Source organism: Protopterus annectens, chromosome 1.part1 (genome assembly GCF_019279795.1).
Source record: "Protopterus annectens isolate FY-2018-M chromosome 1.part1, PAN1.0, whole genome shotgun sequence".
Taxonomy (NCBI): domain Eukaryota; kingdom Metazoa; phylum Chordata; order Ceratodontiformes; family Protopteridae; genus Protopterus; species Protopterus annectens.
Window position 1 is genome coordinate 538,534,071 of NC_056726.1, and position 18,262 is coordinate 538,552,332.

Sequence of the window (18,262 nt, forward strand, 5' to 3'; positions counted from 1 at the left end):
AAAAGACATATGTAATTGCCCTTTCACTCATTGCAGTACAGTGAAAATATGAATATTTGCCCTTTCCTCACTGCAGTGCGATCTCGGCGTTGGGATATATAGTTAGCGTGGGTGGGGGTGGTGGTACAGCCTCCCATAATAACGTTTTCGAGGTCCTGTATTTTCGCTCATATGAGTGTTCACTATTTAGAACATTCAATGTTCTAATATAGACCTGCATACAGCGGGTGGTGTAATGGACTTTTAGCATCTCTCTCACTTCTTTGACACTGTCTGGCTTAACTTTAGGGAACCTTTCTCCCTTGGAATAACATTTTCTTCCTCCCGCTGACTGTCCTTTCACCTATAACAGGACTTCCATCGCTCAGCAAGTATATGATAGGTCTTAGATGTTTTGAGAATACTTTATAACTTTTTTTCTCTGGGGACTCCAAGCAAAGTAGGTCAGCCGCCATCGCCAACAGCCAGTTTCCTTTTTTCCCCAGAAAATGAAGTGCAGTGACATAGAACACAAGTGATGATGCTGATCTCCACCTCCCCCCCAATATTCGTCCCAATACCATTCAGTTGAGGTCTTGCCACCTCTCTTATTCTGATTACTTCCTCAGGAAGTACAGCAGTTTTCTACAGCAGCCTATGTTCGTTTTTCAGCTTAAACAGTCACAGATCAAAACAAAACCAGTTACAAAAAGGGTTTGTAAAGTAAAAAACTGAGCTTCAGTGTTACAGAAAGTCCTATTAACATGTAAAAAATGCCACTTACTACCACTACTGGAAAAGTGTTTAATTCATAACCAGATCCCTTTCTACATTTAGATTAAATGCTACAGACTTACATCTGAGAAAGTCCATGATACAGCACGTCCCTTTTTATCTATCTGTGGTCTTCGCATTACCTCCTTTCCTCCCTGAAACATGATTAATGTTGGCAGCTGCTTAGTGAGAGGTGATGTACTCACTTTGTACCTAAAAAAAAAAAAAAAGTGAACAGAAAAAGGGACATTTGGGGGACAGTTAAAGATCACATAATCAAATCTGTTCTTCTACAGTAAGACAAAAAAGATGAACACTTCCAGTAAAGAACCATCTTCATTATCAAGACAGACTAGGTAGTCTGGGACAGATCACTGGGAAACATATTAAGGAAATGAAAAGGAAAGCAAGCATTCACTGAAGAGATTTAATGATTTAATGTACAGAATAGTGAGCAAACTGCAGTACAAGTTAGAAATACTATACATTACCAATGGAAACTAATGAAAAAGTGTGATAAAAACATACATATGAGCCGAAATGTACATAGTTTTTAATCACCATCCTACCTCATGTCATAAAGCATGTTCCATCATTCTGTTCATGTCATTACTCACTGTAACTCTACTCCATTCATACTAGAAGTAAAGATTATATACTATGCACATAAATCCCACTCCAAAAAAGCCATATCCACATACTCAAATTCTTTAATCCTACATTTGAGCAAATCACCCAAAAATGAGTTACTCTTCATTTTACTTGCATCAAACAGCACAACTTGTAAATACCTAAAAATACTAATATTTTCAAGTCACCCCTGCACCCCACTCAGGGAGACACCCCCCTTAACTTGTATGTGCCAAATCTACAGTTGCATAACAGTGGAGAAAAAGTGAAATACCACTTCAGTGCACCACCAATTCAAAAAACAAAAGTGCAAGCAGTTTTTACAAATCACGTTTGAAAGAAATGGAACAAAAGCAACCTACCCTCACTGGAGTGTATGTATGTCAATCAAACTCTATAAACAAAATTTACAATTATTACAGCAAAATGATAAAAGAAAAAAAAATAAAACAAACCACAACTGGATAATCAAAACAGCAACTGGAACCAAAATTGAAACGTGTACTAAACAACATTAAAATAATTAAGCCACAGTATAAATCTATTCCTCACTGCAATACAATACCACAAAATTACCTATTAATAAAAATAAAACCTGCCTCAGAACTAGAGGGAAAAATGACACTGCATTCATATAATGTCCAGACAGCCTCTGTAAAGCTCTGTTCAATAACTCAGGAAAAATATATGCACGGAATGATTAGGAAACAGCAACCCAAACTACAGGATAAATGGAATATTGTAGGATTTTGGTTTGTGGGGTAGAGTTAATAGTCTGTACAGCAAGTTTATGTTTAGGGAACAAGTTCAGTGACAAGTCGTGAAGCTGCATGGCACAAACCAAGTTTCCCAATCCTTGGGTACATTTCAGCCATCACATACATTACTACCATGTGTGTGTGTGTGTGTGTATGTACAAAAGTGGCATACATGAAACTGTATCACAAGAAAGTCTAAATCTCCAAATGCACTCCCTCGAGGCACTCCTTAAAATGGAGAACATAGATATCTGTGCAGTGACTGAGACCTGGTTCAAGGCTCCAGAGTACACTCCTTCATTACCAGGTTATAACTCATACCACACTTTTCAGCCATCTGACCTGGACCGGAACACCAAAGGCAGAGGTGTGTCCATATTCATTAAGGATATCCACACCTCCAGGCCAGTTGCTCAGCATAATGCATCCGAGGTTATCCAAGTGCAACTAACTCAGAGCAAAACTGCAATCCAAATTGTAGCTTGCTACAGATCCCCCACCATGCCCCAGGATTCCCACTCCTCTTTTCTTGATATACTGAACAATATTAGGGTTCAATCAAACACCCTAATAATGGGCGATTTCAACTACCCCACCCATTAACTGGGAAAACTACTCCTGTACCAACTCCTTTGCTCAATGCTTTCTGGAATTCATAAATTCCAATGCCCTGGATCAACTCATCCACACCCCCACCAGGGGCAACAAAATCTTAGACCTAGTCATTACCAACATAAGTAACCAGTGTTCCACACCTGAAGTCAACTCCTCATTGGTCAGATCCGACCATAAGCTAATCACCCTAGATATCCACATCCCACCCCCACCCCTCATTCAGGAAACCACGGTAAAAAATTTCTCCAAAGTCAACTTCATGCTTCTTAAGACAGAAGTGGCGAACCTAATGGCACCCATGCAGATGGACAACACAGTTACGACTGCTGAATCCTACACAAATGCACTCTATAAGCACTTACACGAGTGCCTGGATCGTGCTATCCCGAACAGAACCAAGACACTATCCTCCAAAAAAAGGAAACCAATCTGGTGGTCCCCTGCCATAAACAAACTCTATAACAGAAGGAAGAAACTGTTGCAAAAGAGTGTAAAATCCCATGAGTGGAGGAGCTCCCTGGTCAGCCTCAGTAAGAAGCTAACATCCCTTATAAGATCCTCCCAAAGCTAGCTATGAAAACAAAATCACCACTGATTCTAAGGACAACCTCAAAGCATTCTATAGCTATGTCAAGAATCTCAATGGCAACACCCAGATCTGCTCTGAGTTACAGCACAACAGCATAAAAATTACAGAACCAACTGATATTGCCAACATCCTGGCAGATAGGTTTTACCCCCCCCCCTTTCACCCCCTAAAGGACCCATATATATACAGGAAGAATGCAGAGTCTCTGTAATCACAATTACGCAGGTAAAAGCTGCACTCTCTAAAGCCAAAAACACAGCATCCATGGGACCGGACAACATCCCAGGCTGCGTTTTACATGAACTTCAGAACGAACTGGCTCCCCACCCAAGCGCCATGTTCAATCATAGCCTCACATCAGGCTTTGTGTCCACTGAATGGAGCACAGCAACAGTTATCCCACTCCACAAAGGGGGAGCCACCTCTGATCCCGGGAGCTATCGCCCTATTAGCCTGACGAGCCTGGTCTGTAAGGCCATGGAACGTACATCATGGAACTCAATGACATTGGTAACCTCCAAACTCTGGACCCCACCCAGTTCGGGTTTGTGAAAGGCAGATCATGCTTCCTGAACTGATCAACTGCTTTGAGGCAGTCACCAATGCTGTAGACGAGGGTAAGGTGGTTCACACAGCCTATCTTGACCTCGCCAAGGATTTCGACACGATCCCCCATTCTGGAATTATAGATAAACTCACTAAACTAGGTATAAATCCTTACGTCACAAGATGGGTTGCCAACTGACGGAACCCACACTGTACAATTTGCAGACTCCAAATCTGACTTCAAACCAGTGACAATTGGTGTACCACAGGGTTCAGTCCTGGGAACTCTCCTGTTTGGTATCTACTTCTCTGAAGTACAGGCTAAGCCTTTGGCTAATGAAGTTCGCAGATGACTGCAAACTAGGAGCCATAGTCGAGTCCCCAAATGATGTGGACATCCTACAGAAGGGCCTCACCGAGACAGATGCCTGGTGTCAGAGGCATGGCCTCAAGCTCAATGCCAGAAAGTGCATGGTCATCCCCTTTGGTAAAAATTCTGTACCCATGAACTACTACATAGGTGGCAGTCTAACGCCGAAAGCGTGATAAGAGACCTTGGGACCCAGGTGGACAGTAGTCTCTCCTTTGATAATCACATCGCCACAATAGTCAGGAAATACTTCTACGTGACACATCTCATCACAAAACGGTTCACATCCAGGAAAAAAAAAAGAGGTCATTGTTCCCCTCTACTCGACACTCATTAGACCCATTAGAGTACAACGCCCTTTTTGGAATGTACCTCAGAAGACATCTGCAGCAGCTGGAAAAGCCACAGAAGTACCTCACAAAGAGGACTACTGGCCTCAAACATATGCCTTACACTGACAGTCTCAAAAAACTCCAGCTTTACTCCATAGCATATCACCTACTCCGAGGTGATCTCTGCCCAACATATAAAGCTATGTCAAACTCAGAGCTGTTGGACATGCTGCACCTAAAGAAATCCCAATCCCTCTGAGCTACATGCTCTAGGGACCAAACCTTGTCACCACAATAAACAGGACATACTGGAGGGATAGATTCCTGTGCCAGAGACTGCCCATACTCTGGAACAAGCTACCCATCTATATCAAGCAAAGTTCCTCATTAAGACTCTTCAAGAAAAATCTTGATGAGTGGATGGGAAATAGGAAATAAACCCCGGGGATCACTTCTGTGGCTCTGCTCGACAGGGGCACAGGAAAATAACTTTCTTGGGTGGCATAAGCCAGGGAGCCTTGTTGGCTGGGCTTACTTAGGCCCTTGGGCCAATAGCTTAGTACCTACCTATGAACTTAAGAGAACAAAAATACCTGGGTATGAGAGGAACTGAGGATCAGTTTTCTCACGGTAACACGACTGCTATATATGAAAAATATCAATGGAAATACATGCATCAAAGGGTACAGTTGTGTAATTACACTCATTAACAGACCTCTCAGCCTCTTTACTTTCAATATGACGGCAGGGTCCATCAAAACCATACCTCTTAACTGTACCAAATTCCTTGGAATTTCACTGTTTTGAGGTTAAAATAATGGGGTGCCACAAATTACTGAATGGCTCCTTGAAATCACAATTTTTTTCCCCTTTATTTACAATTCTTAGTTAAACTTAATACCAACATCACCACACATCGCCAGTGTATCCCGCAAAGTCTTCAACATGGAAAGGTGTGCGGGATGACATCAGCATTGAGACACAGTGCCCGACAGCATGGGAATGCTTCCGCCATGCTTGTGGTATGGTAGTGCTGTTAGAAACTTGTTTGGAATCAAAGCAGCAGGCAAAGTTAACTGCTGCAAGTTTTCTTCTCTGTTTTCGGAATAATTCTGCCTTTCCTTGTACAAGTCTCTCATCTGTTTTTGGTGGGAGGGTGTTCTTATCTTGTTCGTTAATGTGCAGTTAAGGAATGCTCTAAGAGTTAAATATAAATGCTTTAGAAGAATTTAAAAGAAATATGAAAAAAGTAGAGAGTATTTTAATTATGCCTTTATTTTTGGAGAGCAGCTTTCCGCGTGCATGAACAGTACAAATACCATAATTTACCTTCCGGGTTTTATTGTGCCACAACTGTTGTTATGTAGTTATCATAATGAGATTGCAAATTATAAAATGTAGATTTTCTTGATGGCAAAATAAGTATTTAACTTATTTGTGATAGGAATAAGATTACTGCAGAAACTGACCTGGAGGCTGAGTTAAGTTCACCCACAGTGTTTTAAATACTGTTGGAGCACAGGTGGTGGTCAAAGGTATAATAGAATGCATTGCATATGTTCTTTTACTTTACTGTTTTATATTACTTTACTGCTTTGTACTGACCAAGTTCAAATAGCTTAAAATTGTAAGGAATCCAAAAGCCACACTTCCAAACCATGCGTGTGTACGTGCTGAAGCAAGAATGGTTATTAAAATGTATGCCACTGATGCAAGCCATCATCCCATCTATTCTATTTTAATTTTTGCTTTAGTTGTGCTGCCATCATGTTTTGCTGCTTGACCCACAAAATTAGGTCCAACTTAGCTAGAAGCACGACTGTAATACTAACAAAATTATGTGCTTGTAACAACCACTTCTAACTGCCAAATCTCAAATAATTCACATAACTGATTTCACAACACTGTACCTCGACCTTGCAGACCGATGCCATGCTGGAGCAGTTAATTTACCTTACTACATGTCTAGGATAGGAACTTGACAAACTAAGTAAATCTGAACCCACTCTGCCACCACCACCACCACCAGCAGCATTCTTTAGTAAATTACAGCTTGTGTTTGTGCACAACAGAAACGTTACAGTTTTGTTTCCTTAACAAATACCTTGTTATCATACAGGTGGAGCATGGAGGTCATTTCTCTAAGACGTGACACAGTGCAGATTACGGACATAGTGTATTGCTGAACAGAGCCTGTAGCGTCTCACAGACGTACCAGGAAACTGCGGTAGTAATACACAAGCCACTATTAATTCATCACAAAGCTGTACAAGACACAACCTTCCAACACATAGGACAGAGCAGAGGCCAGTGGTGTATTAGTGTGCAACAATCCATCTCCAAGTGAAGGAACATGTAGATGTTGTTGAATAATGTGTCTAACTTAGTGTTTTGTAATAACTTACTGGGTGTATGAAGTGTGGTTGCTGTTCTGGAGTATAACACCCCCTGGTATAACCTAATGCATTTCGCAGAGGCGATTTTAGTGACAAATCACACTAACATGTATAAAAATGATGGGAAATGTATAATGACAAAAAGTACCATTTCCTTTCTGACCTCACTAAAAATTTTCTTGTTTAGCACAGAATGTCTACTATAGCAAGGGTGTGTGTGTTCTGAGGGACTCCCGACTAATGCACTTCACAGCACATTAGAATGTTTTTGTCTTGACAGTGTGGACCAGCTGGTTTTCAGATAAGTTAACACTTTAAAACCGAAGCACTACCCTCAATTTTTGATTGGTTCAATAGTGTGCATTTTTGAAAAATAATCTGTAAACCTTCGTTTATAATTTTTAGGTTCCAGGTGCAAAACCTTTTCCATTTGTCTGAGTAGGCTTTCCTGATGATGGACCTCCTGGCTTCCAGAATAACATCCAGAACAGCTTGTGAAAGAGGAGCTGGCTGGTTGCTTAAGTGATTTGCCATGCAGCCAAATTTAAGGTTTTGAGCTGGCTGTGTAGAATCTGACTATCTTGCTGTGTGAGCAGATGAGTAATTTGTGGTAAAATCCATGGTGGGCCCTGGGTCATATTCCTTAATAGTGGGTACCAGTGCTGGCGTGGCCAGTCCAGGGCAATGAGTATAATTCGAGGTCTCTCCATCCTGACTTTCAGCAGCACCTTTGTGAGAAGGGACAATGGAGGGAAGACATATACTGTCAGCTTTTTCCAACTGAATGAGAGTACGTCCACTTTCCAAGCTTGATGGTGAAATGTCCTTGTACAAATTTTTGTTAGCTGGCACTTTTGGGGGCTGGCAAACAGGTCTACATCTGGGTGCCCCCATTTTTGAGTTATCATTGCAAATACTTGTTGATCCAGTTTCCACTCGTGGGGATCCATGATGTTTCTGCTTAGGTCGTCTGCCAATGTGTTCTTTTTTCCTGGCAGGAATTGAGCTTGTAATTGAACTTGGTAAGCCAGTGCTGTGTTCCACAAGGTCATTGCTTGCCTGCATAGAGGGTAGGAGTGTGTACCCCCTTGTTTATGTACCACATTACTGTGGTGTTGTCTGTCCTTATTGTAAGCTGTCCTGGATGTAAGAGGTCCTTGAAAGCTGTCAGGGCATTCTGTACAGCTAGCATTTCTTTTTGATTGATGTGCAGATTCCTTTGATCTGCAGTCCATATGCCTTGAACGCACCATCCTGCCATGTGTGCCCCCCAGGCATAGTCCGATGCATATGTTGTCATAGTTTGCCTGGCTGGGGGTAAGGTGAAAGGCTGACCCTTGTTGAGGTGACATGCCTGTGACCACCACAGAAACTCTTGTTGAAGGCAGGGAATGAGAGATATCATTGTGTCCAAGCTGTGGCTGTGTTGAGTCCATACGCTTTTTAGGTACCACTGTAATTTCCTCATATGCAGTTTTGCAAATGGTATTAGTAGTATGCAAGATGCCATGAAGCCCAAGGCCTGCAGAATTTTTCTTGCAGGGAGTTGGGTCTTTGTTGCCATTGTTTTGAAGTATTGAGTCAGTTGCAGTTGTTTGTCTGGCGTCAGATAAGCCATCTGGGCCATTGTATTCAAGCTGGCACCCAGGAATGTCATATTTTGTGAGGGTACTAGTTTTGATTTCTTTTCGTTTACTGTGTACCCTAGGCAACTTAGGAGGTGTTTTACAAAAGCCAGATGTTGTAAGAGAATGTCCTTGCTTTCTGCTTGGATGAGGCAGTCATCCAGGTATGGGTATATTTGAATTCCTCTTTGTCTGCAGTATGCAATTACTGGTGCCAGGCATTTTGTGAAGACCCTGGGCGCAGTGGATAAGCCAAAGGGCAGTGCAGAGAATTGGTAATGGGTTGAACCTGCAATGAAACGGAGGTAACTTCTGCAATTTTGTCTGATAGGGACATGCAGGTATGCCTCCTTGAGGTCCAATGTTACTAGCCATGCTTTCTTGCCCAGCATGGGAAGAAGCTGCTGTAGTGTTAGCATCTTGAATTTGGGTACCTGTAAGAAGGTGTTTAGAACTGAAAGGTCCAGAATGGGTCTCCAAGCATTGTCCTTTCTGGGGACTAGAAAGAGCCTTGAGTAAAATCCCTGTCCTTGCTCCCGTGTAGGTACCAGTTGAATGGCTCTCATGTCCATGAGAGCTGTAATTTGTTTTTGTGCCTCTGCCCATTGATTTTGTGGCAGGTTTGGCATTACTTTTATCATTGGCAAGGTGTGGAAATGGAATCTGTATCCTTGTGAGATAATGTCTAGGACCCATTTGTCCTTTGTGACGATGCACCAGTTGTCTGTAAAAAGTGCTAATTTTCCTTCCAAGGGAGCTGCCAAGAGGGTTTTGCTTGGCAGTTTGAGGTTTAAGTCATTGTGTTTGCCTTCTAGTAGTTTGGGACCTGTCTTCTCCTCCCTTCTGTGTTGCACTGCCCCATTGTCGAGGTTTGTAATGGGTTTGTGCTTGTCCTCTGCCCCTTGGGCGCCTGTATTTACCCCTCTGTGGTCTGTCCGTAGCTGGAAAGGACAATTTCTGCTGAAGCGTGGGGGCTGAACCTGTAAGAAATCTTTGACCGTCTGCATAGATTTTGCCTTATCCTCCATTTTCTTTAAAACTTCTTCTGCTTTAACCCCAAATAGGACATCCTGCTGTAAGGGTGCATCTAGTAACTTTGCTTTAACATGATCAGGTAGAGTTTGTTCCTTTAACCAAGCATGCCTATGTATAACAGACCCAGTAACAGCTGCTCTACAGGAAGCTTCCAAGGAATCAAATCCACACTGTAAAGTATGTTTGCCCACCTGTTCAGCTGCATGCAACAGATCCTGCATTTCCTTGAGTTCAGACTGTTGAGGGTGCGTGCTCATCTTTTGTTTTATTTGAGACATTAGGAATTGCTGGTATTTGAGCATGTGAAATTGACAATTTAGTGCTCTCATAGCTAGAGTAGCTGAGGTGTAAACCTTCTTCCCCCACCTATCTAGTGCTCTGGAGTCCCTTTTAGAGGGTACAGGATTTTTAGCCATAGAAGCCTTAGCCCCTTTGGGACCCTGGGAGATTGTCTCTGGATCAGAAACAGGGCTTTTGTAAAGGAATTTGTGTGAGTCAGTCACTCTATAGTATCTATCTGGTTTGGCTGGAGCAGGAGGCAGAGAATTTGGATTTAGACTAGATTCTAATTAAACATCATCCACAATGTCTAAAACTGGGGGTATAGCAAGTGGTCTGTGCTGGGGGAGTAAAGGAAACACTCGGAGCCTGTTCTTTGAGTCGGAGTAGTCCTGACCTTCCCAGTGGAAATGTTCCCTTATGGTATGTAAGGTTTCCCCAAAGGAATAGTCTTCAGGGGGAGAAGCTGAAGGAATGGAATCCTCAGCATCAGAATCTTCATAAGGGGGAAAAGAGTAATCCTGTTCCTCAGAGGAGCCTGAGGAAATAGACACTTGATCAGAGGAGGCATAATCCTCCTCTTTTCTAGGCCTTTTGTCGGGTGGGGGCTGGGAACCCCTGATTAAAGAAATCAAATCTTCAGCCATTTTAAGCATCTGTTTCTTAGGCATGGGGCCTTGAACTGGAGACTGAAGTGCAGTCTTTTTTGGTTTTAGAGGAGTCTTGAGCTTAGCGTAAGATTTTATGGTGAGAGTAGTCAGACTGAAGACACCTTCTGAAACTGAAGGCGTTTCTGCAGCACCGGCTTCTCCTTCTGCAGTGTCGTCGGTAGGGCCTAAGGAAAATGGCTGCGTCGGCCTAGAACTCTCAGCCATAGAATCCGAAGTGGTCTGGGGTTCCAATTCTGCGGTAGCCAGGGGCAGCGTAGGCACCTCACTGAAAACCAGTGAACCGGCGACCGGCCCAGCCGAGGCCTCAGAGTCTGTCTTGGATCTAGGCTGCCTGTCTTTATCTTTGCGTTTTTTTTATGCACGCCGGTAGTCAGTTGCTCCGACGGCATAGTGTGATTAAATTTCCTACTGGAGTAGTGTCATGCGAAATCAAAGCGTTGCTTTATAGTTTGCTTATTGAACCTAGCACAAAACCGACAACCAGTGATGTCGTGGTCTGGGCCTAGGCAAGGTATACAAAAAGAATGAAAGTCCTTATGAGGTATTTGCTTCCCACAAGAAATACAATTGTTAACTTTTTCTGACATCGGTCTGAGGCAAGAAAAGTTTCCCCAATGGGGTATTTAGCTTTATTGAAGACTTCGGATCTGAAATTCGACTTCGAAAATCTCAGGAGTCGGCCGACCGGCACTTGCGAACTGCTTCTGCTTCGGGCACCGCGTGGCAAGAAAGACTGGAGAAAATGGCGTTGGATGCCTCCTACATACCCCTGGCGCACTGACATCAGGGAAGAAGCGACAGCAACTGACGCCGGACCAAGACTTTGGAATTCAGGCCGATTGCGGGACCACCTGACGACAGGATAACCCAAGTGTGATGACTGCAGCAGGGTAACACGATGAACATCTAGAAATTACTTTCCTAATAAAAACTGCAACCACTTCACACTAAATTAACATTCAGGGAAGGGCCAGTGCTTAGCGGGAGAGTTCCTGCTGAACCTGGGAGGTTGAACCTAAAAGAAATGTTTTACTGTTTGCATGGATTTTGCGTTGTCTTCCATCTTTTTAAGCACCTCTTCTGCTTTTACTCCAAACAAGCGGTGCTTATCCAGGGGTGCATCAATTAATTTAGACTTGACATGATCACGGAGAGGTTGTTCCTTCAACCATGCATGTCTCCCAATGACAGATACTGACACTGCTGCCCTGCTTGAGGCTTCTAGGCATCATATCCACAGTGTAATGAGTGTTTGGCCACTTGATAAGTAGAGTGCAGTAAATCTGCTAACTCTTTTGAACTGGCACAGTCAGGAAAGGTTGAAATCTTTTGTTTCAATAGTTCCAAAGTGTGTTGTTGACATTTTAACACGTGGAACTGACAGCTGAGTGCTCGGATAGCTAACATTGCAGAGGGGTATACTTTTTTACCCCATCTGTCCAGAGCTCTGGAATCCTTTGTCAGAACTAATAGGATTCTTGGCAGAACTAGTCTTAGCTCCATTAGGTCGCTGAGTAAAGCCCTCTGGGTCTGCAGCAGGATTTCTGTACAGGTATTTGTGAGAATCCGGTACTTTGTAATACCCATCAAGTTTACTGGGGCAGGTGGGAGGGCATCATAGGCTAAGCTGGCTTCATGGAAAACATCCACCACTTCTAAAATAGGGGGGATGGTAAGTCTTTTCTTAGACTGGGGGAAATCTTGAGATTCCCAATGAAAATGTTCCCAGAGGGTGTGAAGGGTTTCCCCAAAGGAAAGGTTTTCAGGTGGGGAGGCAGAAGGAATGGATTCCTCTGCATCTAAATCCTCATAAGCAGTCAGAGGTTGTTGTTCCTCTTCAAAATCTGAATAATCAGACTCCTCAGAATCCTGTTCTGTCAGTATTTCAGAAGAAGGGCATCTTTTCCTTTTAGAAGTTGTGGCCTGACTACCCCTGATAAGGGAGATGAAATCCTTTGCCGTTTTAAGCATTTTTACTTGGGATGGTGGAGCAGGGGCAAGATGGTGGCTAGAGGTAGATTTTCCTGGAGTGGCCTGGCTTCTAGGCCAAAGAGTATCCATAGGTCTGACAAACTGTAGTCGGATGAGAAGACGTCATTTTTTGTCTAGATTCGGTAGTGCGAGAGGCCTCCTCAGAAGCCGGTACATGCGTTGCGGCTCCGGTCCCAACCGAGGCAGAGACAGCCAAAGGCTCGGAAGACTAAGAAGATTTCTGCGGCATACCGGACTCTGAAAGGGTCTCAGTAGAGGCCTGCGTGGACATCAAATCGGGCATCAGGGGCTGCAAAAGCACCTCACTGAATTCCAGAGAACTGAAGACCTGCTTAAAAGGTAGAGTCATCGGAAGGCTTAGCCTTGTGCGGTCTGTTTCTACCTTTATCTCTGCATTTTTTCGGAATGTCCACAGATTGTTGGCTGATGGACGCCATTTCGGAATGCGAAGACGGAAGATGAAAATACCTGCCTACAATAAGAGCTCTATGGCGAATAGTTCTTGCATTAAAGAGGGCACAGAACCGGATGTGGGGAACGTCGTGGTCTAGGCCTAAGTCTCTGTGTGGGATCTGCTTTCCACAGGCGAGACGATAGTTAACCTTTTCGGACATCGGTTAGTGAAAGAAAAAAGGGTCCCCAATGGGGTACTCAGCTTTAGATGTTTTCAGCTGTAATTCAAACTCTGGTAGCGACTGACCAGCACACTTGTGAACTGCTTCTGCTACAGGCTCCACGGCAAGAAAGACTGTCGGCTGCCTTGCTTTATAGCACTGATGATCTGACATCAGACTACAGGTGACAGCAGCCGACACAGAAAAACATTGACTCTGGTATTCGGGCTGGCCGAGGGCTACCACAGCAGGGATAACCCACAGGTGATGACTGCAACAGTGAAACACGAAGAACATCTGGTGTTGTATCATGCATGTGAAATACAGGGAGCACTACTCTAGATTAACAAAAACAAAACCACTAATATTCAGTCAAGCTGAACTCTGCAACTCCTGAAGTAAGCATTTAACATGTCTCTACACTAAACAGCTTAGGGTTTTCCATGCAGTACTTTTCATTGCACTTCTGCTACAGTCAGTAAAATACAAAGTAAAAAACCTATGTACCCTTAAGAAATAAGCAATTACATAATGCAGCTTGAACGCTGCAGCAAACACTTCAGAGAACGAGGCAGCCTTGATTCTGTGTACTCTACACCCCTAATCCATTAACAAATGGTAAAAAATATACAGACACTGCAAAATCTGACAAATCATACATGCACTCAATCATCTAGACATACTTGGTCTTGGATGGATCTGTTAGCAGCTCCCCAACTTATCAGCAAGAAGCAGCAGCAGCAGAATGAATCCTGGCTCTTTAAACCAGAGCCAGCAATCCAAAGAACATCAGGCAGTGTCTGTGGCAGTTCAGTCCTCACTTCAGTATGCAACAGACAAACTACAGATTCACATATCTTTTTAGCATGTCAGCTGGATCATACTGTATAAAGAATTTCCACATTCTTGTTCAATTTCCTAACATCACGTTCTTTCTCAAATTGTACACCCACACAGTTCTGCAGTACTGCTTAGTACCACTGGTAATGTCACCACTCTAGTGCTACAAAGACTACCATGTCTGTTACTTGTACCTTTTCAGTCACAGCAACACAAACTCTCGCTCATTGGCTCTACAATCAGCCAAATGAATGAGTAGATATCAGAGGTGTCCAATATCAGAAAAGAAAACAGAAGCAGACACTCAGAGGCTAAAACTGGAATGATCCACCAAATACAAAGTAGCTGAGTAGTGTGTTCACCATAACAGTAACTCACCTAGGTGATAATTACTTTGCATGGATTTCAACTTACTTGTGGAGCACTGCACATGTCCAAATCTCTCTAGCTGCTGTCTTCTTCTAAGAGCCAACGCATGTCTGATGGGAAGATTTGTAAAGATGTGAGCAAGTCCTCCAAAAAAGCCACTGGTGGAACCTTTAGGTCTCTTATGTGAGAAGTCCCAGTGTTAAGTTTAGTAAAACTTATAAACAGCAACCAACAATGTCTGCAATTAGTTGTTACTGTGAAACAAACTATAACTTTGTAAAACAGCATTTGTAGGACATAAATCACTAAAATGAAGCAGAACCTAAATCCAAGTGAAATGCCTTAGCACTAAAGTCATTTCTTCCTCAAATAGATACTATTAAATAGCAAGTCTGCTTAACAGTATTATCTTACCTCTGGTAAAGTCACTAGGCAGCAGTAATCATTAGTTATTTTCAGAATGCCAAGCAGTACAAACAGCTAAACAGGGCACAGTACAATTCCAGGATCACTTCAACACAAATGAGCCAAAAAGTCTGACCTTCTATCAGACTAGGCATTCAGCCTGCAGTGTCTTAAAGGTTTGCCCACCTGCCAATGTTGCATCTTCCAATGTACTTAAATATTTTTGTAATACTCTACAATAGCCCTGTGAAGTGAGCATTGATAAATTGGTTTCCTATCAAAATATCAACGTTCATATGCATGAACGGTTGATATTCCGAAAATGACATCATCCTGCATGAATAGAGTGAAAATGTCAACTTATTTGATTGACATCAACAGATTCGACATTTATATCGAAATTGTAATGTGATGGCAGTGTAGGTGCAAATGTTTGTTACACACCTACACTGTCATTCATGTTTTAGCAGGGGTCAAGCCTCCCTGTATCCCCCCCCATGGGGGGCTGCATCCCCTGCAAATTAAATATTTTAACTTAGATATCGCACTACAGTGAGGAAAGGGATACATTTCCCAATCCGCACTGTACTGCGACTCTACTCATAATATCGAGTTCATATCAGTGAATGCACACCTGCATTCTCGGATATGTAATCTTGATCTCCTATCGTTTGGCAATATGGAAAGTTGACTGACTAACATTTGACTTTCCACGTTTGCTGAACTAACGTTCAGCACTCTGATAGTAAACCTGATAAATCTGACATTTTCCTACATTTGTCATAAAAAAAAAAGACTACAGCTGGTCATAACCCCTAGAAAACAGTTTTGCCTGGTAACAGGGAATCTCTAGCTTTCCTTGAAAAAGCATAGCATTGCTCAAGCTTTCTAGTGTCTTTTCAAGTAGTATCTCAGCTACCTACGTATGTAGCCCTGATGTGAATCAGCTAATATCCCCTTATTTTTATGCTCAGGAGAAATAATTGGATATTAAAGGACCGATTAAAAGACAGCGAGTTCTTTTTTTGGCCACTGTGGAAAGCTGTACAATGCTTTTTAAACAAGAACCTGTACATCAGATTTTTTTTTACCACAGGTTACAGCCTCCAAGACAGTTTACTTGGATAGCAATTTATTACCCACTGACTGAACTGGTTTTAAAGAGTCCATTTTTCACCTTCTCTACCATAAAGAAGAAACTTTATGCTGAGGATTGCACTCAATGAGCAGGCTTGAGGTGGAGGACACCTTTGAGAAAACATCTTATGGTAGGATTCAAGAATATACTAGGAGGCAAACAGATACAACAGATACAAATGAAAAACAAATCAGTTCTGTTTTCACAGTGCAAAATAAGACTCTGTACCACTGAACAAGTCTCAGCCCAAAAGGAAAACCTTTAAGAAGGATCTCCCATCCTTTTTTACAACATGAAGAAATTGTGGAGATGAGGTGTCTGTTTGGAACGAGAATGAATCTTCCATGTATAAAAGGCCAAGACACTACAGTCTGGAATTGCAATACTGACTCCAGCTGCCTCAAGCCATGCAAGTGATGTTTTGTGAAAATGAAGTTTGACTTTAGGGAAGTATGGGTTCTACAGTGCCGTGCTAGTCTGAAATAAAATGGATTTACAAGTATTACGCAGGGAATTGGTTGCAGAAAGCCTACACTGCAGCTCTGATCCTTATAGCCAAAGACAGTCTGTCTTCAGCAGTACTTGAAAAGTTTTACTAGGATCTTCCAGCCATATACATTACTACTCACCCCACCTCTATACAAGGATGCAGGTCAGCTTACACACCTGCTCTATGTTCATCAAAAGGAACACTGCTGCAGTAATTTATAAGCAACATTTTTGTTCCTTTAGCAGCTGTCTTCTTTCAGACATCTCATGAGACTACTCCTTGATAATCCACTTCACTTGTGCATCATCTGTCTGGCTTACCCCTTTGAACTGGGGCTACAGCTGCAGGAATCCTTAGCACATCAAGTATGATTAACAATGGATGGGAAGAATACTAAAGCAGTGAAAATGTGAGCACAAGTCTAGTGTCAGGGAGCTAGAATACCCTGCAAGATTTTGGTGGCAAAACCTACTCTACTCCTAAAAGGCAGGCAAACTTAAGTCCAGATGGCTGCTCTGGAGATGAATTGGATTGGAATATTCTTGAAAAACTGTTACGGTAGCTGCTGCTCTAGCGGAGTGAGCTTTGAAATACCCTTGTAGGCTTTTCCCATAAGAACAACAAAAGACAGCACAGTTACCTAGCTATTTAGAGAGTCTTTGGATAATGATCTGCCCTGTATTATTGTTGAAAAGAAAACAAGCAGCTGTTCCATTTACTGGAAGCCTCATTCTCTCAGTGCAGTAGCTTAGTTGCGTAAATCTATCAGCTGCAAAAATCTTTCTTCCCTTATTTTAGGGCTTGGGGAAAAAAAACTACTGAAAGCTGAAAAGTTTACTTCACATCAAATACTGAGATTACATTTGCCATGAGTGAGGGATTAGTTCTTAATGAAATTTCATCTCTGTGAAAGTGTATAAAGTTCTTTACAAACTACAGCTTGCAGCTCAGTTCTTTACAATGAAGTTACTGCTACTAGAAAGTGTTTTCCAGGACAGGAATGAATTTTATAGCAGTTTCACTGATTGCAAAACTGAAGAGCCATTTGAGCCAATCACAGAGTAGACCAGAGCACTGCAGAGATAAGTAGGAACTTGTCTTCTTAGAGGATCCACGTGGAAAACACCATTTCAAAAATGATCCAACTATGGAAATCGGTGTTAAGGGGTAGTTCAGTGGCACACAAGTGGAGATGAATGAAAGATGTATTTTAACAGAAACATATACCAAGCTCAAGCCCTAACCCTACTGAAAATACCTCAGAATGAATATGTACTCATGTATCCACGTGAGCCAGACACAAACTGCTCTTCACCCCAAAACAAATCTGTACCAAACAATTCTATTCACTTATTAACTCTGCCAACACGCCTCACAGCAAGAGGTTCTCCGGTTTGATTCTCGGCTGGGGTGCCTTCTGTGCGGAGTCTGCATGTCCTCCCTGTGGTCGTGTAGGTTTCCTCCCACATCCCAAAGACATGCAGTAGGTGGATTAGACACACTAAATTGGCCCTAGGTGTGAGTGTGTGTGTGCCTTCTGTGGAAGGTTGGGAGCCGGGCTGGCAACTCGACACTAAAACTCCACTGCCAATCATGAGTGGACAGATGATCCGCTGTGGCGACCCCTAATCGGGAAAAGCCAAATGAAAAAGATTAACTCTGCCAACACCGGCTTGACAGAAGAAGCAACCACACAAAATTACTGGGTGGCATCATAGATGAAATTCAACCACCATGCATCAAACCTGGCTAACAAAAACTAGGTACGTTATACACAATAAAAACCTCCCTCACTGATATAGCCATAAAACGTAT

The 18,262-nt window shown here is 42.6% G+C and overlaps 1 protein-coding gene across 1 annotated transcript in view; it reads right to left on the reverse strand.

The window, feature by feature from the left end:
- TMX2 (thioredoxin related transmembrane protein 2) overlaps window positions 1-18,262 on the reverse strand; it is a 148,882-nt gene that overhangs the window by 18,964 nt on the left and 111,656 nt on the right. Inside the window, exon 7 of the mRNA XM_044087129.1 lies at window positions 837-966. Coding sequence (XP_043943064.1) covers window positions 837-966 — 130 coding nt within the window. The remainder of the gene's footprint in view (window positions 1-836; window positions 967-18,262) is intronic.